The 27,995-nt window shown below is 38.8% G+C and overlaps 1 protein-coding gene across 1 annotated transcript; it reads left to right on the plus strand.

Annotated features, from left to right (window-relative positions):
• Nucleotides 1-488: 488 nt before the first annotated feature.
• On the plus strand, nt 489-23,174 carry LOC143360801 (1-acyl-sn-glycerol-3-phosphate acyltransferase alpha-like). Its single transcript, XM_076799931.1, has 6 exons — nt 489-670; nt 14,816-15,001; nt 15,090-15,223; nt 15,308-15,489; nt 22,643-22,808; nt 22,898-23,174. The coding sequence occupies exons 1-6, from the start codon at nt 660-662 to the stop codon at nt 23,062-23,064; spliced, it is 846 nt and encodes a 281-aa protein (XP_076656046.1). The 5' UTR covers nt 489-659; the 3' UTR covers nt 23,065-23,174.
• The last annotated feature ends 4,821 nt before the right edge of the window (nt 23,175-27,995 follow it).

Raw genomic sequence — 27,995 nt, forward strand, 5'->3', positions numbered from 1 at the left:
ACAATATTTAACTTCCTGAACAGTACATCTTTCTTCTTCAACATTTTCTTCTATCTTTAATTCTAACGGAGATATTTAGCTGTCTCGTGAATCACCCTGTATATCTAATTTCTAATTACAGCGGTCGTACTCTTGTATTTAATAAGTAATTTTAAAACTGTTCGTTTATCCGAACAATTCGATTTTCCGAACCACCTCGGTCCAAATTAGTTCGGATAATTGACGCCCTACTGTAATGAGTATACTGGCGGATATTTATGCAAATGCATATTTTTACAGGAAATGGGTAAAGCAATAAGACTTGAACAGAAAGTAAGTAGAAAATTCTAAGAATATATTTTTTTATTTTTCATATTGCATATGTTTTGCACATTTTATTTTAACGAGGTATAAGGCATATAGTAAATTACCAATGAGATGTCGTAATTCAGCTACGACCCCCTTCTCCAACATTTGCGTAAGTGCAGAAATCGAGGAACTTGGGTGTGCAGAGTATCTCTGTATGGTTGAAGAAATATGTCGAAAGAGTACGGAATCACGATAGCCTCAAATGTTTGCTTATCTGTCAGAGCATTACGTTATTGCGAGAGTTGCGGTTGCGTTTGACAGTTCCTCTATCGCATATTGTTAAGTGTGTTGGCTTTAACCCAGTATACACCATGTACGACACGTGAGTGAAACAATATTAAACTACATTATTTGATAAAACGATATCATAATATAATATTACTTCACGCACTTGATTTAAAAAGTACGTAATTTATACGCGAAAATGTTATAAATCTATATTCTGCGAACGGCAAAGAGAATATGAAACAAATCAATGGTGAAGTACATGAAATAATTATAATATATTTGTGCATTATACGGTTACATAAATATTATAATTTTTTAATGTAGAAGGAATAAACAAAGAAAGTGTAAAATACTAAAATGTCATGTGAAAATCTAGCATGAAATAGATGTGTTCTCAAGTCTAGGCTTCCTACGATTATTTTCCTGTCTTAATAATTTAATTGTTACACAAGGAGTATATCAATCAACTACGTAAGTGTGCTGTAAGAACGCACGAGTGTACGATTAAACTTTTTATCAGTTTCAATAAAACTTTGTTATTGAAAACTTTTCCGAGTGCCGTAGTGATTTTAATAGTTATATAAATAATTTTCAAAACTGTTTTTCACTTCAGTAAGTACGTATGTACATGTGAAGGGACATTAGAAAAAATTTGATAAATTTCTCTAATTTCTAATGTTTTGGTTAGCAAGAAAAAATATTCATATTATAATTTTGTGAAATAATAGATCTTTTTAGGTGATTTTTCACGTTAATCCCTGGCCAACGAACACTCAACATTTAGTAATTTTTTAATCGGTGATTTTATTTGCTCGAAATTCACTGACATTTACTAGAAGTGCTCGAATAATATATTCCAAGAAAAGTAATTCATTTGGTTACATTTTATATATTTATATTTTGGTTGTTATCATAACATTTCTGAACTGTCTCCACCTGTGAACATCTGTCGAGGTAGACTGATAAGTAGATAGTCTCCAATAGATTACATGTAATAAAGGAGAGGGGCCAGCTTTGGAGGGGAGGGGCAGGGGGCTTTGATCTTAGGTTCAAAAAATTTCGTTAAATATTACTTTTAACCTTTACAAATACAAAGTGTAATATAAGATATAGAAATATTACAAGTCAAACTGGCCCGAATCGAACGAGTAGGTATAAACAAAATTTGCACAATGTACTTAATGACAAGTATGTATTTAATGTTTACACAAAAGAATTATTTTTCATTCTCAACGTTATTTAAACTGATGAATACATATCTGCGTAACGAAATCTGCGTTTATATATCGATTTACAAACAAATTACATTAACGTATTATTATAAGAAACAAATGAGAAAGTTGAAATATACAATATAAAATAATAATGAATGTCAAACATCATTCGATATTATGTCTGTAAACTAATTTGTAACTACAGAATCTAATCAATTTCTTCGATAAAGTATTCAGATATCGTTGAGTTGCGTAATAGTTCTAAAATTGCTGGGTTTATCAATAAGAAATGACATAAGATAGTACACAGATCAACTAATCGTAATATTCTTAATTCTCTCCTTATTCACCACGGGTAATTGTTACTTGTTGTTAATTTATCTGATTAGAAAAAAAATTTAAATTCCACTTCGTATTTTAAACATATTTGTATAAAGATTTGTCCTTTACCTTATAAACTAGATAAGAACAAAAAATATATCTAAAAAAATCTATTTAAAATGTTTACCTGGACTAATATCATTCTGTTACGAGCAAAAGCACCTTTGCTCAACACATTGTCATCGTTAGGTAGCATCATAAATTGATAGAGTAGAACGAAGTAGAAATATTAATGGATTTTAATAACATTCCTGATTCACTTTTAATTTCATTAATGTTTCTAACTAGGAAATACTTTTTCATCGTATACAACTTATTTATGAAAAAAAATTAAGATTCTTTTTCAATAAAGGAGGACTACGAACGTCTTAGATCTAATAAAGAAGACTATTTGGTTGGAACGAAAATTCGACATTGAATTAAAATTCAAAGATATAATTAAGATATTTATTTAGATATTCATAGGTTTCAATGGCGTGATAAATTTCCGAACATGCACGATAGTTAGAGTAAATACATGAATAAATATCTTAATTTTATCCTTGAATACTAATTTAAAAACGCTACGAACTTTCTGATGGAGTATGTATCGCGTAGCAGATTCATAGTTCATGTTCATAGTTTGCGGTTTGGATTGCCGAATGTACGCGCAGCACTTATTGTTAGATATCCAAGGCTTTCGCGTCGTGCGTTCGTTCGAGAGCAGGGCCCGCTCTAGCGGTTACGACGCCCCGCCCCTTTTTAAGCACAAAGCACCGCGCTGAACAGAATGACCTTTTTTTTTTTTAGCAAAATTGTCTGGCAAGGGTAGTCAGACATTTCCTATTAACTCAGTATTTAAAACATCAATATTTTTCTCACACTTACAGCCAGAGCCGAAATGGCGCCCCTAAATTTTGGCGCCCCGGGTAATTGCCCGGGTTGTCCCCCCCCTAGAGCGGGCCCTGTCGAGAGAGATCCTTTTTGCCATGTGGCATCGAGCGAGGCGTATCCTCGGTTTCTTTTGCATTTAATAATTACATCCAATGTAAGGTTTGTTTTTGAGAGATTAGTTTGTTTTCTGTAAACAGTATGGAACGAATTTATTGTGGCGTCGTTTTCAATCACATGTACTTGTACATCTTTTTCAGTATCTTATCTATAAATACAATTTTGAAAGGTGCACCTCAATGAATGTGAATTCTAATCATTACTGAATACCTAATTTTCACATTTAGATCAGTCTCACAGAGCGATAGTCAAAAAGAAACAAAGAAACCTTGAAGAAACTCTGAGGCGCTTTCAAAACGCTTGAGGCGACTGTACGTTTCGTAAATTGTGATAAAGGTCATGTCCAAAAAGTAGTATGACAATTTTCTAGACTTTATTCTACATAGAATATATTTTACATTAATTAATATTAAATATAAAGAATAGAAATTGTTAGATTTCCAGAAGTTAAGTATAAAACAATTAATATATTTTATTACTGTAAAAAAATGCACATAGCATTATAAACTAGGAATTTAAACGATTAAAAAAATTTAACGATTCATCGAGTCAATTTGAAACTAACGAAGGGAGATCCCTAACCCAAAAATGAAAACAAAATTATGACTAGACTACGATTCTTATTATGACTAGATTCTATGCTTTTTTGACAAAATCGAGGTGGAGCAATTTAAAACGATACAAATATTAATAGAATTTAAGAATGTCGATGCATCATTTGAAGCTTATTAAGATTGTTAAGAGTATACAAGGTGGGGCATTTAAAACAGGTCACCTGAATAACTCGTTTGCTTTTGAAGATAGATGAGAATGCATATCGCTCATAATCTGATGTTATTAATTTTTTCATAGGCGGAAGCGTCAAGAAGACATGAAGATCAACTTTGTATTTTTTTAAACAGAACGGTATGGTTTTGTTATTTACATTGTCATAGTATGCTTCAAGACGAATACAATGACCTATTATGAAGGTCATTCAAGGTCAACTGAAATAGAAAATAAATTGTCCCAAAGCACTCTTCGAATGCTTCGACGATTTACATGTAACATGTTATTTACGTGATTTCAAAATGACAACCTTGAGCATGGATGCACAGTCTAAAACGTTGCAATACTGATGGCAATGTCTGACTTTGGTTATTGGCTTTATGCGGTACTCTTCGTCCTTCAGTTTCTCCCCACAAATAGAAGTTTAGAGGTGTCAGAATATGAATTACAAAACCGTACTCCAATCGGTAGTCAAACTACGAATAATATTTGTGGATTGATCAGCTTGAGTGACCTTGAATGACGCGACCGGGCACGCGTACCCGGCGAAAATTCAAAGTCGATTTTCTCGAAAACAAAGCCTCACATGAACAAATTTTGTTGTCTATTTTCGACTTATTTTTTCATGTAGAATCACCCCCTTTTCGCTTGTACCACCAGTTACCGAATACCCTGTATAAATGTTATAACTATGGTAAGTAGAAGTGATATTAAAGTACAGTCAAACCTGTTTTTGTGCGGTCCTTTTCTATACGAATTTTATTTGTGCTATTTTCTTTTATGCGGTATATGAATGTTTCCATGTGTAATTTAATGAATTATTTTGTTTGGAAAGCACTTTCTCGCTATTTCGTAAATCTTTGACATATTTTCCAAGTGAGACTTTTTTTTAATATGTTGTAAAAAATTATTTGTTATAGCTATTTATGTAGTATACTAATTAGGGATGTGTGGGTACCCGACATTTCGGGTTCGGGTAGGACTTGGAAAAAATCGGGCAGGTTCGAGCGAGTACCTGGATCATATTAATGCTCGGGCAGCCCGACATTTTTGGACAACCCGACATTTTCGGTAATCCCGATCCTGTGGAGCTACCCGACAGTTCCGAACAAAGTCAGAAGAAGCTCAGTTGTAATTAACTCGGAGTCCCGACATTATACAGCCATTTCACAGTATTAATAAAACTTAAGACTCAAGTCACATTCGCACTGCATAATTACATACATACATATATGCTGTCAAATATTCAGTAGCATAAACTTAGTCTAGTGTAAGAGAAGAATGTCTTGGGAGGATTAACAATTATTTATTAGAGCTTATATAATTGAGCCGTTCAGTGCACACATCGATTAACTCCATAAAACAAAAAGTTGAGAAATGCGATGAAGTAATGTATATTGTTTTTTAAAATTCCTGTTATAATATAAATTCAAATATATAATGTAGAATGCATAAATACAGATATAGCTTTCATCTAACGGTATACATATAAAATTAATAAGAAAGAATAGCCAAAAAATAATCGTCAGTAATGTTACAGTTTTTATGTGACTGGTGGAGTTAATCGATTTGGCAACTGAAAAAAGTAATAAAGTTAAATTCAGTCTTTAAATTTTTAAGTTTTTTATTACAGAAAAAGTTAGTTATTATATATTTTTATTACAGCTTTTCCATAAAAATGAATGTTGACAGTTCTGTTATAATATATTTTTTGTGATTAATTCATAGCAGCTTTATTTTAGCAGCATTATTCTTTGGGATAATTCAGCAATATTATAAATAATGTCTTCTTCATCAGCTGTATGTGAGGATTCGTCATTTCGATTTGTTGTCAAGTTTTTATAGTAATCATGTTTAACAGGAGAAATGAATTTTAGCAGGTCCATCATGTCTCTCCATTTTTCCCTTGTCACAGTTCTACCTTTAGGATATAATAAAGGCTGATCTATATTTTTCAAACTTTGCGGTCTACCTACTACAGATTTTCTTATATTAATGGCTTTAAATTCTGTATCTTCATTATAGTCACATTTGAATTGTATGAGATGGGGTTTGGACCTTTCTAACTTTATCCAGCGTATTTTAAGCCAATTTACTGGAAGCCCTGTGACGGTTACTTTTCTGATAATGATTGATTGTTCTAAAGGTTTTGTTGACAAAAAATCTTGGTGGGTCATTTGGATTAAGCGTTGATGCACGGCCGGAACAGATACAGCGTTACTGAAACGATTTACATTAGAGTATGGAGTTAATCAGAATGGCTTCTGAAATAAATTACTTATTATTCAATAGCCAAAAAAATTTTGCCGTTTAATAAAAGTTATAACTATACCAAGTGCTTTGACACTTAAATTTACGATTTTTCAAAAAGTGGAGTTAATCGATGTGTGCACTGAGCGGCTCATATATAGATGCTTCTCTAACACGGTTCGTCAAACAACTGCCTTCTCCGCGTTTGGCGTCGACCACGCAACCTCCGCCGATCGTGTTTTTTTTTTACGGAGTCACTTGTTTGACACAGAAGGAGACGCATCGCGTGGCCAATAGCCCGAGTGAAACATACAAATTACAGCAATTCTAACAGTGTTCTATTAGTGAAAGGGTAGTGACAACATCCTTTTAGGATTCCTGTAGGACCAGGCGAATTTCCCTATTCGTCACAATACATCCTAGGCCGGGGAACGGGCAGGGCCCTGATACACGACGAGGAGATCTCGTCCCGTATCAGGCGCAATGCCACCCGCACAACCCCTACGCTCAAAAAGGCGATTATCGAACGAGGACGATGGTATAGAAAATAGTTCGATAACGTACAACCGTAACCCGGGAACTACAAAAATACCTAAACTAACCTCCATCCAAGTAGAAAAACTATTCCGCGACATCCTAAAACAAAACAACGCAGCAACGGCCCGCAAAACAAACATACAACCTAACCTAAACGCAGATAGAAAAAATTCCTGCACAACGCCACCTCCCGGAACCTCTACCAACTCGATGGACCATAACAAAAACGACGCATCTGACCAATGGGTAACCCCTAAAAAAACACACAAAACCTCAACAGGCCTAAACAACCCAACAAACACAATTCCCCTCAGCAACCACTACCAACAACTATCAGACGAGAGCGACCAAGAACTAGACGAAAACACTCCCAACGCCCATCCAACCAACGAGCAACCTAAAACCAAATCATATACCCCCCCACCGATTTACACACTCAACGCAAGCATCGACTTAATCATAAACACAGCCTTATCCCTAAACTTTAAAAAACAAGATTTTACTATCAAAGAAAATGACAAAGACACGCATACCATACACACCAAAAACCTGCAAGCCCATAAAGCTTTAACAGACAAACTCACCGAAAGCAAGATACAATATTATACATATACCCCCAAGGAACAGAAGCCTCGATCAATAATCCTAAAAGGCATCAAAGGAAACTTTAACACAGAAGAAATTAAAGCAGAAATTGAAGAACACAACCTACCCGAGGTTCACATAATGAACATTTCCAAATTTATCTTCAATAAAAATAAACCGGACCTATACCACTACATCGTACAATTAAGCAGAAACAGTCGTACTGCAGCTCTCTTCAAAATAAAAACATTGGCTTACCAAAAAGTCAGATGGGAACACCTTAGGAAGCCACAAGTGTTCCAGTGCAGAAAATGCCAACGAATCGGTCATGCAAGCAGAAATTGCCAACTGGAATACCGCTGCGTCAAGTGTGCCGGAAATCACGGCCCCGGTAACTGCCCACTCACCAACATAAACAACAAGCACAACCTCAAATGTGCCAATTGTGGACAATTGGGCCACCCAGCATCATACAAAGGATGCCCCTACATAAAATTCGCAATCAAATTAAAAAAAGACTCACACCAGCAAAACATACAATCAACCACCAGAAGAATTAACAAAATTGCAACAGCAGTAACATCCGATCACACCTACGCACAAATAACCAGAGGAACCGCCCCTAACACACACCCCTACCAAATCCAGTCAACACAACGCCAAGCAGCAACCACCGCCAACACACCCGAGAACACCAGAGCAACTAACCAACATCATCCGGAGAAGCCTTCCATCCACCAACTTCCACCCGATTGGATCAGCAACCTCAAATCCGAAATAGCATCAATCATCGCCACCCAGCTGCAACCAATCACAACCCAAGTAACACTTAACACCGAAAAAATAGAATTCATCCTCAACTCACTCTTCGAAAAACACAATGAATAACAGTACCATCACTCCCTTTACCATCTTAAAAATTGCAGCCATCAATGTAAACTCCATCATCACACATCCACGTAGACTTGACCTAAACCAATTCCTTACTGACCATAATCACGACATCGTCCTACTCTCCGAAACTAAACTCAACCCCACGCATAACCTCAGCTTTAAGAATTACAAGCTTTTCAGAAAAGACAGGCCTGACTCGATCCAAGGCGGAGGAACGGCTATTCTAGTTAAAAATAACATGCAATGTGAAGCTATTCTCTCCCCATCCTCATCTAACAACAAAATCCTGGAATATACGATCATCAAGATCAAAACCATAAACAACACTCCACTCTATATAATAAGCGCCTATGCTACAAACGATAACAGATCCCTCTTTATATCCGAACTAGACCACCTCTTCCATACTCTTAAACTGTACAGTACAAATAATTATTACATCCTAGCAGGAGACCTTAACATGAGAAGGAAAGACTGGGGCGACTCAGCTAATAATCAAAGAGCCCATTTCTTCAAAAAATGGGAAAATAAATACGATCTAACCTACAGGCTCAACACCATAACAACCACTATCCCCACATTCAAGCCAGGCCAGTCTTTTCTTGACATCTGCCTCGCTGACTCTAGGATACCACTAATCAGTAACACTCCAGGGAAGGCCAGTACACTGCCCTACGACAGCGATCATCTCGCTATTTCAATGAAGTTCCAACTTCCTACCAACATCCTCTCAACCACCATCCCTGAACCTATAAAATTAAACTACAAATCCACCAAATGGAAAAACTTCACCAAATTCTTAGACCGCTCATACTCTAACACCATCCCATCAGACCGCAATCTCACTATCACTGAAATCGACAACCACCTGTTATCTATTACAGAAGCCATAAAAAACGCAATCAACATTCACACTCCACATTTCAAAACACGCAACAACACTTCAATATATATTAACAAAAAAATCACACAACTCCAAAAATCCAAAAAAATACTCGTAACTATATTACACTCTCTCCACCTAGCAGACCCTTACTCACAGCTATACATTACAAAAATCGCCAAAAACACGCACAAACATCTCATAAAAAAACTCCGCTCCGAATTCACCAAATCAATAAATAACTACTGGTCAAACATAATTAAACAAATCAACCATAAAAATTCAGAATCGTTTTTCCCAAAAATCAACGCCATATTCAGACGTAAACCTCCTTCAAACATTGAGGAAATACACATCAAACAAAGCGACACCACACTTATTACCAGAAGTAATTGCAACCCGGTAACCCTTCAGAAATTTAACGACCTATATATCCTAACCTCCTCAACGGACAAACTTAACGCTATCGGAGCATACTATGAATCCATCAACTCCCCTCGACACTTAAACAATGAAACACGACTGAAAGAAATTGTCGACAACACTGCCCACACCCTAACTCACGAACTTGCAACTAACCGACTCAATATGACCACCATTACTCAGTTTACGGAACACAACAACGCCAAATGCCCCGACGACTCAAACTTTGAAATTCCACCTTTCTGCAACCCCTTCATCCTAAACACAATCCTTAAAAAACTTCCCAACAAAACCTCCGTTGGAACAGACCAAATCCCCCCAATTGTTATCAAACATCTACCTGAAAAAATCATCGTACACCTAACAATTCTTTTTAACAATGCCATCAACAACAACTACTTCCCGAAGATTTGGAAGACGGCCAAAGTTCTCCCAATCATTAAAAAGAATAAAAATCCTACCGACCCAGCTAGTTATAGACCAATAAGTCTAACCCCCAGCCTAAGCAAAGTCTACGAAGCCATAATCAACAATAAGATTATACAACATTGTAACACACACAGTATTATCCCGGATTGCCAATTTGGGTTCAGACACAGACTCTCTACAACCCATGCCATCCACAAATTCATATCTGACATCAACATCAAAATTTGCAATAATCAATTGGTAGGGGCAGCTCTTCTAGACCTCGAAAAAGCTTTCGATTCGGTCTGGCTCAACGGCCTCCTCTTTAAACTCCACCGCAAAAACTTCCCTAAATGGCTCACACTAACTATACTGGACATGATAACCGACAAAAAATTCATAACTTGGGACGGTAAAACAACATCAACACTAACTTTCCACATTTCGGAAGGGTTACAACAGGGTACGGTCAATTCACCAATCCTATTTAACATCTTCACAAGTGACCTACTAAAAGCATTCGACTTCAACAAACCGGACAAGGCAGCTGTACTGGCCTTTGCCGACGACCTTGTCGTCTACACCAATAGTAATAGAGTAGCGACTGTACAAACAAACCTAGAAGCAGCAGTCAACAAAATTAACAATTATTACAGCGTTTGGAACCTCCGCCTAAACCCCCAAAAATGCGAAACTATCCTCTTCCGGAAACCACTTCATTATCTCTCAGCTAACATCAAGGCGGGTAGTAACAAATTCCAAATCGCTACCTCCATACCCGGCACCTCTACTATATGCAAAATACCCCACAAAAAAACAGTCAAATACCTCGGGGTACACCTAGACTACCTCCTCCGAGGCAACGAACATATTACGATCCAACTCGCTAAAGCTAATGCGGCCTTTAAAGCCAACAGCCGCCTATTCTATAACAAAAACCTCACTGGAAAAACAAAAACTATCCTATACTTACTATTAATTAGACCGATAATTTCCTATGCGGCACCCATCTGGTGGAATATCAACCACACAATGATGGAAAGACTAAGAATCTTCGAAAGAAAATGCCTCAGAGCTTGCAACAAAATATACAGATCAGCATACACAAACTGGCAACACTATACTAACAACACTACCCTATACAACACAGCAGACATACCCAGACTCGACTCATTCACAATAAAACTGACCAGAGACTACTACAGCAAACTCCCACACATTGCAAACACTATCACAAAGGACTTAGCGAACCCCGACGAGACAACAACACTCCTCCAACTACACACAGGATACCTCCCCCCACAGGCTTTCATTATCTGCGACGCACTAGGTCTTATACAGGACCAAAATAATATACCCATCCTATATCATTGGCGACGCAATAAAGCAGACAAAAGGATTGCGTTTAACATCCAAGATACCACCGTCCATCCCGAAAGATTTAAATTCTCTAAATCCCTTCCATACCGTGACCGATTCAATTTTGAGCGCCTTAATTTCAAGAAATATTGGTGGCTATCCACCAACAGCCCCCACTTATCGGCCCTTGGCGACCGCAAAAGCTCAACACCACGTTAATATCGAGAGCCATCTCTGGCATACGCCCTGTACATAGTCTTAGAGTAAGATGTAAATAGCCGTATTTCCCTTTCTTCTTCTTTCCTTTCTCCCTTCTTTTCCCTTTTCCTACCACCCTAGTTTGTAATTTAAATTTAAGATTAATTAATAAGTATTCACGAGAACGTCGTTGGGGTTTTCGTACTGCATCAAGCAGTATATTTTTCTCCCCAATTAACTCACACTCCATGATCGTACCTCGCAACACGAGCCACACGCATATAGCACAACATAGTACCATAATCCCCCACTAACAAGCAAATGAATATGTACGAGTATTGCCGCCATGCAATCACATACATATTAACAACATAAATTTACTGGTTAAGATTTAAATGTTTATCAAGGTACCAAATTATAAAATAATGTACTACAAAAAACCAATAAACATTTTATTAAAAAAAAAAAAAAAAAATCGTGTTTTTTACATCTCTGCCGATCGTATTTTGCTGTTGACCGTTGCTCGTACGATTCGCGGGGTCCATCGGTCACTCTCGGTAGACGAACCGGGTTCCATGGAAATCACCGACACAGATTTTTCCGACACGGTTTTCACCGACAACATTTCACCGACTCCAAATTTGGCCGACAACGTCTTTAACCGACAACGATCTTGACCGACATCGAATTTGATCGACATCGAATTTGACCGACAACGTATTATATTTGACCGACAACAACTTGAGACGACCACAGTACACGACCCTAACCCTAACCCTAACCCTAACCCTTTTTTTTATCGTGACCCACATAATCCCGGCTTCCCCCAGGGAGTCGGGGTATGTATGAAACATTTCCTCACGATAAAAAAAAAGGGTTAGGGTTAGGGTTAGGGTCGTGTACTGTGGTCGTCTCAAGTTGTTGTCGGTCAAATTCGATGTCGGTCAAAATCGTTGTCGGTTAAAGACGTTGTCGGCCAAAGCTATTGTCGGTCAAATCCGGAGTCGGTGAAATGTTGTCGGAAAAATCTGTGTCGGTGATTTCCATGGGACCCAGACGAACCTCACGCACATAAGCATACCTCACGCCTCTCCTACACTAGTGTCTGAACTTTGCACCCCTTGCCCCTGTGCCGTCTTGAGTGGCCCTTTGGCTGCCGTGAATAGTACGTTGTCATATATAAGATTTAGAATATAAACATTGTTGATGTTTAATGGTTAATTAGGCTTAATTTCACCTCCAGGACCCCGAAATTTCTAACTTTCTTTATATAATCCTGTAGATTTTGACGAGAAAATGCCAAAAATCCAAGTATTAACCTGTTAACCGGGCGATTCCCTTTTTAATTACGCAGCATATAACGTCCGACTACGCTTACAAATCTACATTATCGACATCACCGCGTACTTCTGGTGCCACTTAGCGGCTCCGCTCATTACGCCTTGTTTATATACAGAGTGGCGAGCGGCAATTGATGCCGTTCATCCAAAATCAAAGAACTTTCGATAGAAATGAGGTAGAGCGATGAAATTTTTTTAAAATTAAAGCTGAAACTTTGTAGAATATGAGAAAAATAGGGAGATTATGGTACGAACGCTTTTTAACCTTGAGAAAATTCGTTAAACTTGCACAATTTCAAGAAAATTGTGGTATTTCCAATACCACGCGCGGAAGAAATTTTTTTTTAACATGCTATACATCATTTCCCATAGATTCTTTCACGCTGATTTCAAATCTGGTCTCAAAATTTGTCAAAATTTGTATTCTCATACATAAAACACAATAAAAATAATAATAATGAAGTATTTGAACGTTTTGAGTTACTTACGAAACATGAAGCACTTCGCATCTCGTCATCACTTGACGTATCGCTGCCATTGCTACTGTCACTTTCTGCAGACTGTGTGTGGCTGTAAGGTAGCATAAATTAGACATCTATTGTCCATAATTATATTATCATTTACAGAGGAAGTAAGGTAAGTATTTAATTTTTTTAACTTATGTATTTTCATCAACGAAGTTATTATAATATTCTTCTTTCTTAAATCCGATATTCTAAAATGCTTGTTCCTATGTGGAAATTACTGTTGAATAAGAAACTTAGTCGAACACGTACTTGAGATACGAGACAGTTAATTGGAAAAGAGCGAAGCATTATGCAGTTCTCAGTTAGAAACTCAGTTAGAATCTAAAAATATGATACTTAAACTCACGACAAAATAGCGGAAAGAATAGAATCCTAGACGTTTTGAATCGAGCAGTGTACTTAACCGACCCAAAATTTTCACTCATATTAGTAAAAGATCGATTAAAGTTGTACCAAAGAAAGAAAGTAGCACCAGAAGTTAGAAATTTCGTTGATGAAAATACATAAGTTAAAAAAATTGAATACTTACCTTACTTCCTCTGTAAATGATAATATAATTATGGACAATAGATGTCTAATTTATGCTACCTTACAGACACACACAGTCTGCAGAAAGTGACAGTAGCAATGGCAGCGATACGTCAAGTGATGACGAGATGCGAAGTGCTTCATGTTTCGTAAGTAACTCAAAACGTTCAAATACTTCATTATTATTATTATTTTTATTGTGTTTTATATATGAGAATACAAATTTTGACAAGTTTTGAGACCAGATTTGAAATCAGCGTGAAAGAATCTATGGGAAATGATGTATAGCATGTTAAAAAAAATTTCTTCCGCGCGTGGTATTGGAAAAACCACAATTTTCTTGAAATTGTGCAAGTTTAACGAATTTTCTCAGGGTTAGAAAGCGTTCGTACCATAATCTCCCTATTTTTCCCATATTCTACAAAGTTTCAGCTTCAATTTAAAAAAAAAATTTCATCGCTCTACCTCATTTTTATCGAAAGTTCTTTGATTTTGAATCCGATTTCGTCCAAATTGCCCACTGTGCGGCGCCAACATCTGTCAAGAACGCTTGAAATGGGTCAACTTTAAACACGCATAACTTTTGAACTACTGAATTCCTAACGGTAAAACTTGGATTTTTGGTATTATCTCGTAAAAATCTACAGGATTATATAAAAAAGTTAAAAGCTTCTGGGTTGCCAAAGTGAAATTTAACCAAAATCTAATTAAAAGGTTTTCACCTATCATCCATTTACTCGACACAAAATTGTGTAATATTATTTACAAATCATTTTGTATGTACATTAAATTACCTGATCAGTTTCCGCAATTGTTTTCAATTTATTTGGTCATTCTAATAAAATTCATTCTGTTTTTAGTTGAGACTTATACTGCCCAAATAAATACGCAACAGTGAACAAGGCAAATCTAAATAATGTGAGTGTGTAATGTAAGTTTCTTTTGTTATTTCAGATTACAAATGGCTGCTTATTCCAGTATTGGACTTTTAAGTGGTTTCACTTTCTTAACGTTTCTTGTTTCCTGTGAGAGAGTGAGATATTACATAAAATTTAGTTTCTTTTTCGTTGTTGCTGCTTTGATGCCGATTTTGTACATACCCCTTATGCTGCTGAGGATCGGTGACTGGAGAAATGCACTGTAAGTTCGACAGTCACAAAGCAAACTTCATTAAAGATATATTATAAACTGTACAATTATGCAAGCGTACATTTCTAAAAAATTTCAGTCCTTTCGCATGGTCTGTGAAATTAGGTATGAAATTCTTAGGAGTACGATATTATATTCGAGGAAAAGAAAATTTGATTCACGACAGTGGTAGTATTATTTTAGTCAATCATCAAAGTGCGATAGATCTAACTGGCAAGTATAATTCATATGTTAGTCATTTTTTTATTTCATAAAATGGATATATTATACAAATTATTAACAGCACGCAAACTTTAGTTTTAGGCGAACTGTGGTTGTTACAAAGCAGGTGCCGTGTTATTGCCAAAAAGGACTTATTATATTTTGGATTGTTTGGTCTTGCAGTCGCACTCTGGGGTACCCTGTTTATTGACAGAAAAAAAGGCAAAGAAGCTTGTGATGTGTTAAACGATGCAGGGGAACTTGTTAAAAACACGAAGGTATGGTCCAATCTTCTGTGCACGATGAAAAATGTCGCTTGCTGTACACTTCAGAGCCAGAATCAATGTAAAATGATGGGCACTAGCGTGGCCTTTACGCACGTTTGGTGAAGATTTTTTTCAAAATTTTGTTCTCATCCCCCAAATAATTCCTATTAAACCCTTAACGCTTTTTTTTTAATTTGCCGCCAAAAAAAAAATACGAATTTGAAGAAACGAATAAAAGTTGACGGCAAATCTGGGGGTTTCTCAATGTTTATCTATTCAATATGATTACAATAAATAAACCACAAAAGGAATGTATATGTTTTAGTATAGGATTTCATGGGACCGATCCATAATTATCATCGGCTAGAAAAAACAAACCGCTAAACAGCGAGCGTATCGACTATGCCCGTGACCGTCACGGGTATGCACATCTCGTATGGTTCGGTCTCACGTGAACACCACGGGCGTGAGCGTTAAGGGGTTCATAGAAAAAATAATCGATGCAAAATATGAAAAAGTAATAGATCATAAAAGATGTATTCGACATGTTCCTTGATAGAAAGTTTAAGAGTCCCAGGGCATGTTTATCGAAAGGAGCTTAAAAGCACTGTTATTTCATTATTAAGTCGAACTATAGGTTTCTGTGCAGGGTCGTCTAAGTAAATCCGGTAAAGTCATTATCTAATAAAAAATAGTTCGAATTTCAGAAAAATGTCAATTATAAATGTCAATTTTGCCAGTTTATACAAAAGTAGTGAATAGTATAAAGAATGGAATCACTCGATGAAGTCTTCATTAGCTGCCATAACCTTCTTGAGCTTGGACCTGTTGAGAAATAGTCGACACCTTTCCCGCTACTACCTTTATGTCACCAATCCCTATACATTATACAGGGTGAGCCTCGCAATGTGACGATCTCAAATAACTCATAAGTTATTTGTTGTACGAAAAAATTTTTCGAACAAAAGTTGCATAGTTTTATTACTTTGCTTTTCTATCGAGATATGAGAGCCACCTTCAGTATTTTAAATGGAATGTCTAATATTTTCTCTCAAATTCGGATAAATTATGAAATTCTGCGTAAAAAAGTATTAAAGTAATAAAGTGTGACTTGAAATGAATATTTACTGAGATATTTTTAAAACAAGTTTTATTTCTAGCGGTGTTCAGTTGCAATGCTGCCCATTGCAGTCAATGGACTTGCGTAATCGAATTATCAGTGAGCGAAGAACCTCTTCCAGTGTTTCTGTAGTTATTTCAGCACATGTACTAATAATACATCCTCGCATATCTTAGGCTGTCGTTAGTGGCTCGCAATACACTTCATTTTTCAATGTTCCCCAAAGGAAATAATAGAGCGGCGTTAAATCTGGCGAACGAGGTGGCCAACCAATGTTAATGCTACGTCCGATCCAACGATTAGGAAATATTTTACTTAATACTTGTCGCCATTGCCGAGCTTAATGTGCCGAGCAGCCGTCATGTTGATACCACATTATTTCACCTATTAAACATGGTACATTTTCTAATAGGCCTGGCAGTGTTTCAGACAAGAATGTGGAGTATGATTGACCTGTTAGTAATCCTTTAATGCACTATGGTCCAATGATCTGGTGACCAATTATGCCGCACCAAACAATCACATTCCAACGACGTTGGTGGTCCACTTCACGAATCCAATGTTGATTTTCTGTTGTCCAATAATGCATATTTCCTGTATTAATATCTCCACAATTTGTGAATGTGGCTTCGCCAGTCCATAAAATAGTCTGTACAAATGTAGAATTTGAATTTTGCATGTGGTGCAAAAACCACTCATAGAAACTGTACGCGTTTTTGAAAGTCTTTTCCGTGTATGTAGCTTTTGATGTACTGACAGGTGATACGGATGAAAGTTCTCTGTATGAAGAATACGCACAACACTTCTTTGACTAATGCCCATACCACCCGAAATCTGCTGTGTACTGATGTGCGGATTATGGGCAATAGCTGTTAAGGTAGTAATACGACATCCTTCATTATTTACAATTTTACGATAAATTTTACGTTTCTGTACGTTAAAATTTTCATATTCTTTGAGTCGTTTACTAAGCCTTAAAAAGATAGAATGCGATGCCTGGTTTCGATCAGGATACTTAACCTGGTACAAGATCTTAGCTCTTATAGCATTTTCTTCACAGGCACCATAAAAAATGATCATATCGTATTTTTCACTGTTACTGAACATGGTAATAATAAATGTAGCACCTCCCATATGACTTTAACATTTACTAAGATACTAAATAGGCATTTCATGTTGATGATTTCTAACATCTAACCGGGTTCATATTTAAAAACATGGCCTGCCGTCGTAAACAAAGTCGTGTTACGAATCACGTATACTGAGCGTATTTGCTAATAAAAGATTATCAGTTCGAAAATATCTCAGTAATTATTCATTTTAAGTCCCACTTTGTATAATACTTTTTTACGTAGAATTTCATAATTTATCCGAATTTGAGAAAAAATATTAGACATTCCATTTAAAAAACTGAAGGTGATCCTCATATATCGATAAAAAAGCAAAGTAATAAAAACAGATCAAACCATTGTATGTCCCCCAGAAAACCATGCAACTTTTGTTAGAAATATTTTGTTTACAACAGATAACTTACGAATTATTTGAGACTGTCACGTTACGAGACTCGCCCTGCATACAGTCCGCCTTCTGACTCCGACATCCCAGCGTCTGAGTAGATAGCCTGACTGATAAATCCTCTAGTGAACCTAGGATGAGACGCTCCCTTTCATTTCCCCTCTCTCATACGTTTCCGCAGCCGCCAAAGACCTGAACACGCGCAGGCTCGCTTTACCTTCTCTTGTCCACCTTCGTTATCTTCGTGATGGCGGTCTTGAGGGTACCTTTGCTTTGACTACACCTCACATGTAATAGTTGAGGGGAATGAAGTCGTGGCTATGGGTGAGCCACAAGTCGGGAGACCTGTGATAACAAAGGTTTTCGTATAGCCTTATTCATCTTTTCTTTCGAGTGCAGTTATTATTCCTCCTACTGTTTGTCAGAATTTCTGATTTCTTAGCTAGGTTGTATACCTGCGTCTTCTAGTAGGCAAACCATGCAATGATTTCCGCGAGCGATTTTCCGGCACGAAGCGATTCAAACTTTGCCGCTCTTCTGTCGTAATTTCGGTTCTTGACTGATATTTTCCCACTTGTTTATTGATTAGTGACTTACACAGTGAGTTACCTTATCAACAATTGATTTGTTTATATTTGCGTTACCTACATCTTATTTTTGGAACTGACCGAAACAAATTCCGGATTTATCTAGACGACCCTATACACTTAAGCCTCAGATCCTCTAGCCTCTATCCTATCCAATCCTCTATCCTATCCTCTATCCAATCCTATCCTCTATCCTATCCTACCCTCAATCCTACAAGGGGAATCTCTCGCTCGGCACGCTTGCCTCCACTGTCGACGCTTCCGTAGTTCCAATGTTTATGCTTTACGGCACACGCTACGTAGTATTTATGACCGCTTAGCCCAAAGCTGCCGAATTTCTCCGCCGAGAGCCACACGGACCCCGCCATCAATAAGTTCGTTCCCCCACTACTTAAACCGCTACTACTACTACTATTGACTATGTTACAGCGATTATTCATAAACAGATAGAAACAAAAGCCGTGCAGTTTAGGGGGTAGGGCTGTGTCAAATATTGGGGGTCATTACTTTGCACATTAGCGAAATAAGGAAATGGAAGAACGAGCCAAATGTGGCTAGCGGCCCGTCAGTTGGACAGGCTTAGCAAATACGTGTGATTCGGGACATGCCCTACCCGCATTTCTTCCAAGAGACTTCTTTTCGGCTCTCAATAATAGAAAGAAAAGCTGAATCGCAACGTACGCGCTTCATACGCTACGCGGATCCTACTCTAATACAGCGCCATAGTGGCAAGATTTGCCGAATTTCTGGACAAAAGTGAAAAAATTCTTTCTTTACTTTAAAGATTTACGTATTGCATTTCATTTAATCATGATTTTTCATCAATACCAGTTTAGGATATCGTGCAAGGTAAGTAGAGTTCAGAAGTTTCGCGTGGATTAACAAACGAGTTTATTTACACAAGAACCAATAATGTGACAACGGTAACAATAATAAAGAGATAACAATAACAACAAATGGAAGACGTCAAAATACTAGGAACAACAATGATTACAAATCTCGAGCAATGGTTTCAACAATATACCGCAATGATACATTTCAAAAAGCGATGTCTACTCTGTCGATGCTTTCTGTATTTTATCCCCGGCAGTGTCGCCAGAGAAGGAAAACTGAGGGCAACACAGTTACTCTCCCTTTGCTATTACCGGGCTAGTCACGACGCAGACGCAAACGCAACACGAATTGCTCGCGCCAGGGAATAGGGGAATGGCGTCGTAGAAGGGGTAAGGTAAAAAAGTCTCCCCTGTCTAGGGGAGAAAACTCTTGATCTGGCGACACTGCTCTCTGGTAAGGTACGTTGAGTGGACGAACTGGTGACGTCCGGAAAAACTTAAATGAAAGGGAAATTCACCACCCCTCAAGTGCATGAGCAAAGTTTCTTTCCAAAATGACAGGTTCATTTAAATAAATTTGTACTTGATATTGTAGGTGTTTGATGCGTTAATGCGTTAGCTGATAGCTAGTAACCTGATGTTTTGTTTTATTAGCGTGTACCATGAAATTGTATCAGAATTGGTTGAGCAATTAAACGTTAAACATCTTTTTCCTATAACAACAAGAAAGTACATTATTATCATTTTAGGGTCATAATCAGACTGTGGATTTCATTCATTTATGAAACAAGTAGGTAGGTTGAATTTATAATGGTAAAAAGATAAAAAGGTTTTAAGAACATCAATACGTTATGTTGAACCTATTAAAAGTACACTGATCAACATAATTAAACTTTTTTTTGTCACACAGAACATTCATATACGTCCTTATAGACTTTCGTGTGCAAAACACGAATCTGTTCCGTCGCAAGGAACGGTACAAGTAGGGTTTGCCTTCGGACGATTATTTATTTATGATACGCTCGTGACTAAGTGATCACCTTCAACGATTAGGCACGGTGCAACATGTCGCGACCATTCAAGTCACAGCCTGCCTTTCGTTTGTTTTTACTTCCTATGGTTACGAGGCGTCATAAATTAAGTCCTTACGAAGGATCACCCAAACCAAAAGGCACTGTTCTGAAGTGTCGAGGGTCAGCCTTGTTGAGAGACCGGCATCAGCGTACGCTCTCCAGGGTAAGGCCCACTTAGCTCACCTAAACAGGGTGACAATCATTCAAGGATGCGTTGATTGGGTAATGCAGCATTCAGCAGAACCAATCAGTGCACTTCCACTTCCATGAGGACCGCCCTCTTAATACATAGAGTAGCCTCACGAGACGGAAGAACTGAAAATCGACATCACTCTCGAGTTTGACTCAAACCGTGATACATACATTCAGTCCTTAGTCTAATCGCAAACGGATTACGTCGGCCGGTATCCAACACTATTCACACGGATGTCTAGTCACATGGATCGCATCGGCCGATATCCAACGCTAGTCGCAAACGGATCTCAGTCAGTTGTGGCGGATAACAAGACTCGGGTTCTATCAGTGATAACGCCTACTATCTTCGAGCCCCTTAATTGCGTTTTTTATTTGTCCTTTTGGCTATTACAGATCGCACGTGGTCACGCTCAGTCTACAGTTCGAATCGCTCTCTTTCTGCGCGCACTTCACGCACACAGTCACCAACTCTCACTCATTGTCAGTCGTGTCACACACACGCCGCGAAACGCTCTCGCAATCGTACAAACACAACAAATCACACGAGACGAGAACCGACGCGTCTAAGGCAGGGCCTGCTAGATCAGCCTTACTGACGAATCCTCTAGCAGGTCTGGGATGAAACGCGCTTCCTAATCAATCTAATCATTCGAATGTTGTAACGGCGGTTCAATATTAATTTGGACAGTAAATATCGGCGGTATCGGGAGTGACGCGTCCGCGATCCAACCGGGCCCAAGATTTACAACCTTGGATGGAACAATTGTCCGCGTATCGCTTCTGAAATCCGCAACCGAACACATCAGAAAGCCGTTTGTCGCCATCAGCCTCAGTTTTTGAGAAATTTGATTTTGAAAAATAAAGTCAAAAATTCAATTTTCAGAATTTTTTCTGCTTTAGTCGGAAAAGCTAGACGAATGAGTCTTATGTAGAAAAATTCTGTAGAATCTCTCAAATATAATGGTATTTTTTTATAACATTATAAACATTTAAACATGTGTAATAAATGTGTAATGTCAAAGAAACACCTATTTCGCACGAGGTGGATAGCAACGGCCGCGGCGCGCTATCAATGAGTATCACTGACCGAACTTCGTTTACATGCGTACCTATTTTGTTTTGTTCCTCAAAAAATAAAAATGTTTTTCAAATTCTATAGGCCGATTCTGAAAGTTGTAAGTCTGAGCTATCACGTATGGTGATTCGATTCCAGGCCAGACCCTTATTTTCTATGTGACATGTACAAATGTTTTCAAGAAATCGTGCGGAATGAGTGTCTCTTCGATATTAAACATTTATTACACATGCTTAAAAGTTTATAATATTATTAAAAAAAATACCGTTATATTTGAGAGAGTTTACATTCTGTTGGTACGTAAGAATCATTCGTCTAGCTTTCTCGGCTGAAGCAGGAAAAATTCTGGAAAATGAATTTTTATACTTTTTTTTGAAAAATCAAATTTCTTAAAAACTGAAGTTGACGGCGACAAACGGCTTTTGGATTCGTGTTCTGTACACAAAAGTCTATAAGGACGTACATATATAAATGTTCTCTGTGACAAATCGATGTTGATCAATGTTATTAAAAGGAGAAGGACTTTCTTAGCTTGCTCCTGCCTCTTGTAATTGAGGTAGGTAATTTTTATTTTGCATAAAGTCTGCAGTTTGGTTATAATATTGCAATTTATACCAATAATTTACCGTGCATACAAAAATATTACTTTTGGCCAGGATCTCGGCGAAACTTGCCACAGTGGTAGCGTGTCGTGGACACAAGGCTTTAGAAACATCAAAAATCATTAATTAACTTGTTTTTAAATATTTTATTCGCATGTTTTCTAGGGACACCTCATAATATTTCCGGAAGGTCATCGGCATTCTAATTCTACGTTATTACCCTTCAAAAAAGGTGCTTTCCTCACCGCAATCACCAAACAAATACCAATTCAACCGATTGTTGTTTCGAAATATTACTTTTTGAATTCCAAACAGAAGATATTTACTTCAGGTTGAGAATTATTAAGTTATTACTATTAAGATTTTTAATTGTAACTATTTTATTTGACTGTGTTTCTGTAAATTGAAATTATCTTTTAGGTATAAGTTACATGACGGTTTTACCTGCTATTTCTACGGAAGGTTTAACCCTTGATGATCTTCCAGCATTGACGGAAAAAACATACGATTGCATGAACAGTAAATTCTCCGAAACATCGCAGGAAGTCTTAAACGAATATATAAATACCTTAAAATCTGAACAATAATATAAACAGTGGAACTGCGGTTGTAATTAAAACAATTTTGAATGTATGAAATTATGCCAATAAATTCTTAGTGCAAATTGTATGTGTGTGCATGCATGCAAATAATAAAATTTTCTACATAGTACCCTTTTGCTTTTATACAACAGAATAGTAATTATTTACAATAGAGGATTCTTCATCAATTTAAATGACCTTGATATATGTTATTAAGATTATCATTCTGAACAATTTTTCTCTACATATTACCACCAGACGATCTTCGTTTCCGAGATATTTGCAAAAAAGTGATGGTATTGCACAAAGTCCGTCTTCTAACCTACAACACGACCTAACCCAGCGATTTCAATGACCTTGAAATATGTTATTAAGCTCATCATTCTGAACAACTCTTTTCTATACATGTTACCATCGCACAGTGGGCAATAACGCGAAAACGGTGCTCGAAAATGGAAATATTTTTTTTGTTTTTAAATAAATGAGTGATGGAAGTATTTTAAGAACATTTCAGTAGAAGAATATCCGAAAAAATTGTATGCTCCTCCATGGTCCACAGGAGGCCGGCAAAATTGAAGGAAAAAATTAAGAAAAAATTGGAAATGTCTAACAATTCGAAGAAAATGCATATTTCGTATGAATTTTTTTTTAGAACTTTTTATAACTTGCATCGTCGTTTAAAAAAATCAAAATCAATTTTTTTGATGCCTCTTTACCTTTTTGTGAGTGTATAATGTAATATTAAACATTTTTATATTCGGAAAAATAATGTACAATCTTAAAAATGCAATATAAAATATTTGATTTGCCTTATATATCAAGGTATGAGGACAACACCAAAGAGTTTCGGTTGGAGCAGGCCGCACTGCGGTAGCGAATATTTTGTCCCGGAATTAAATCCTGCACCGAGTGATTTTTTTCGGTAAACACTTTTTTTTCTTCTTTCAAGCTAACTATCGAAGTTGAATAAATTATTTTACAATAGCCCAATCTTTTCTGATTAAAACAAAAAAAAGATTTAGCTCAATCGGACAAACAGTTTCTGAAATAAAAATTCGTAAGTGAAGCACATTTTCGACAAAATAGACAAACATTGCAAACTTCGAGGGGCTGTAATGTCTAAACCAATTCTAAACCGGCAAAATGGTGACTTACCTCCCTTCCCTTCCGACTACAACATATTTCATTTGGAACAAAATCACCGACAGTGACGTCAGAAAGTGATCGACTTGGCATGAAATGACCCATATGTATTTTGAAGTACTGTAACGTGGACCTCCACTCGCCGCGTGGGAAGGCGGGGGCGGGGTCCACTCCGGGAATTTATGGGCTAAGAGGCCGGGCTGCGTACGGCCGTGAATACGCGGTCCTCCCGGTACTAACCGATTCTCGAAGGTTCTCGGAAGTCGGAAAGAGCCTGCTGCTCGGGCGCCAGGCACCGGAAGGGTGCCACGCGAAACGTGGACGAAGTCCGCCCTTAGCCGAAGCTGAGGGCGGGAGGTGAACCTTCGGGAACCGCGAGAATGTCGAGAGGCGCGAGAAGGGTTGGGGGTTCGGACACGGAAGGGAGCGAGGACAGCCCTCACGGCAGGGCGGATCGCGCAGGTGAAAATATCGGTAGTCAGACTGGGCTCTACAATTTTATTGGCGTCGGTTTTTACAAAGCCGCGGCCACGTGGCCGCACCCGAGAGCCCGCGCTCTTCGTACAAAGTTTGCGGTAAGGTGGAGGGTTCGCAACGCGCTGTTGTCGATCGGTAAAATACGCCGCGGGGGTGCGGTAGATCGGCACGAGAATAGCCCCTCGCCGAAGCGAGGGATTCGCGGCACGCAGGTGGTCGGCGCGATCACGGTATGACTGTCGCGGCGCGGTTTCGGTTCCGACGGACGGCGACCGCTCGGCGAAAACTTCGCGATAGACTACGCGACGGCTCGATAGGAATAACGCGAAATGTAGCGTAACAAACAGATGGTTGCAAACGGTAACGGCGGCAGCTCCTCCGAGGAAGACTTCCGCACGATATTTTTCCGGGAACCCGCTGCCGAGGCTCAAGGTACCGGTGAATTCGGTACTAGCGGAATGTCCGAGGCGAGAAGCGCCTCGGCGCGCGAAAACTCGGGGAACGAGACGCGATATTACGCGTCCGACGGGCGATCCGCGAGCTCGCGTTGCCGCGAGGGCACGGAATCGTCGTCGGCCGACCTCGTCTGTTCCCCGACAGAGCCTGGCGAACCAACTCGCGAAAAATACACGAAAACGGCCACTCAAGGGACTCACCGTTCCTGCCGGTAATATTTCCGCCTTCTGTCGCGGTTCGGCCCGTCACGCTCGGGATGGTCTTCCGGTTGTTCGGCTCTTGCTTCGTATCGGTATCGAGATCGGGGTCCCGCTGTAGCTCGGTATTGGCACTGCACGCACTTCGCGTGTTCGATAATCGGCACGAATTTCGGTAGTACCGGCTACACGGCGGTCCGGGCTAGTTCGGTAATTTTCTGGATACGACTCAGTACGGAAGTCACCGCGACAGTAAGGGTCGACACATACAAGACGGGTTTCACCAGGACCGGGAACGGGGCACGTTTTCCCTATGCCATACAGACTTGAGAGGCGCTCAAGATGCTCGCAACAAAGGCCAAGTGCCGCGCACCACGGGGGTTAGCTACCAGAACCCCAGCACCGTTTACTCCCCGCATACCCCTCAGGATCCTATGGTAGAGCCGACCGGGCCCGGCCCGGGGTTTCACGAAATATTCTTGCGAAGAATACTCAGCGATCCCGGTCGCCGTGGCGAAGGGAGAAAAACATTATAAATGTTGTATTATTTTAAAAACTACTTCACCGATGATGATGACCTATTAATCGAATCTCAATGGACTTTTCGATGTTTTAAAAATTGTTGGTTTTACAGACGCGTAAAAATACGTGTCACCCTTTTTTCATTATATTATAAGACTAGAACTGTCACACCGATGAAAATGAGTTTTTGGAAGCTTATAGCGAAAACATAAAACTGTTTACCGAAAATGTTGTCATTTGGAGAAAATGTTTTTTCACCATTTATTTGGCAATTATTTTAAACAAGTGCTATGTTTTCGTAGCAGGTACCTTTGTAAAAATTTGAAAAAAATTGAGGCTATAGCCCCAAGAATCCTTCGAGATTCGATTGACAGGTCAAAAAGTGAATATCATAGTTCTTTTAATATAATAGTTACAGAGCAGTACTTCGATGATGCCTCTTTGAAATTTTGGTTTTTAATTTATGGAGCCTCCAAGGTTTCAATCAGGTAAAACCAGGTAAGGACGCGACGTTCGGCGATTCAGGTAGCCAATTGGGTAGCCAATTCGGCCTAGTCCGTTCGCGTTACGGCAGGGTCCTCGCATCCCCACCCCTTGCCGTAGTCCGGCTTTTCCTCTAATAGGGCGCGCGTCTGGCGCGAGATTCGGAACTCGCAGGATCGTGCCTACGTCGGGTCCTTGGGCCCCAGACCTTACGCGAAAATCATTCCGAAATTGAAACGCGGGGCAGATCGGTGACCTACCCCGGTATGGAGGGGGGGGCGCCTACACCACCCTCGCCGAGGCCCCTTGCAATTGGCTAGGTGAGGCGACGGCAGGACCGCGAAATAGGTTGTCGGATGGTCGACAGGGGCCTTCGTCCCGCTTCGTCACCTCCGGGTTGTCTGGCCCGTGTGTGGCGTCGCCCATTCCTCGTTATTACCGGTGCACCGGATTTGCGTAATGGCCATGGTTTGGCGTAGGTGGTCCCGCGAAGCGCTGTGCCCTTTCTTCCGGTCGGCTGGATACCGGGGTGTCGTTCGCCTACCTGAAACTTGCCGGGCTCGGCGCGCGCGAAAGGGTGAAAGTTCGAGTTTCCTGTTGATTCGGGAGTTCCTCGGGGAGCGCTTCCTAACCTATCGAGCCGTGGTTCTATTCGCGACAACTTGTTTTACGGCAGTCCGGTCCCTTCGTTCGGTTGTTAGGGGCGCTTAAGGGCGGCGGGGTTTGTGCAACGTCACAGTACATACCCGAAAATACAGGAATACAAATATGATCTTGTTACGTATGGAGACGTTTTCCACGTTCATTTCGATTAGAAGTTCTAATCTCTTTTCTGAGAACGAAAAGCGTCCCAACAGACCCCTTTTATTAATGGAAGATACTGTGTGCCTTCTTTATATAAAAATCTTTAGACCCTCCCTTCTGGCATCCGTTAATTAAGACTCTGAAAAGAAATAGCCCGGATAACCTTCATTAACCCCTTTTAACGAAAATCTAACTGAGGCCTGCTTTTCATTAGAAGTGACAAAAATGTGATTGTGACCCTACGTGACATTAAATCTTAAACAGAGTATCCCTTTCATTTCTAAGGTATATAAACCCGTCCATTTCATCATCATTGGTTCAGTAGCGGTTCAATAATCGTGCAATCACGTCGCGTTACACGCATAAGAGTCAATTCTAGTGAGATCGGGTTAATGTCCCTTTCGAATCAAATCGTAACCTTATAGATTCTGTTAGCCCGGTATATATTCTATTTGGCATTAAATAATTGCTCTCTGACCCCGCAGTGCCAGTGCGTCAAAACCGTGCATCATAGGTAACAATTTCTCCAATTGTACACCCATTAAATTCACTCGCGACATAAACAACAACACTTGTAATTATCTTAATTCAAAATATATTTGTCTTGTTTGTTAACTCGCGTAATCTACAACCCTTAATTATTGCCTAATATCCTAATCTAATAATTGAACGTTCCCACATGATACAATCTTACCGCTCGGATTGTATCAATTAAATTATATATAAGTTACGAGGCTTACTAATCTTAAATTCAAATTAACAAAGATTTCAAAATTGAAAACAAATTGAAACCATATTCCAGGGGTAATAACCCCCTCGCCGGCGTCTCGCGTTGCTCGCAGCCCTGGCTCGTAA

The sequence above is a fragment of the Halictus rubicundus genome, chromosome 14 (genome assembly GCF_050948215.1).
Source record: "Halictus rubicundus isolate RS-2024b chromosome 14, iyHalRubi1_principal, whole genome shotgun sequence".
NCBI lineage: Eukaryota > Metazoa > Arthropoda > Insecta > Hymenoptera > Halictidae > Halictus > Halictus rubicundus.

Excerpts from the sequence above, each read along its gene's own strand:
- LOC143360801 (XM_076799931.1), top strand. Across the intron at positions 15,002-15,089 it reads GGTGACTGGAGAAATGCACT|TCCTTTCGCATGGTCTGTGA; the intron begins GTAAGTTCGACA and ends AAAAAATTTCAG. Across the intron at positions 22,809-22,897 it reads ACAGAAGATATTTACTTCAG|GTATAAGTTACATGACGGTT; the intron begins GTTGAGAATTAT and ends ATTATCTTTTAG.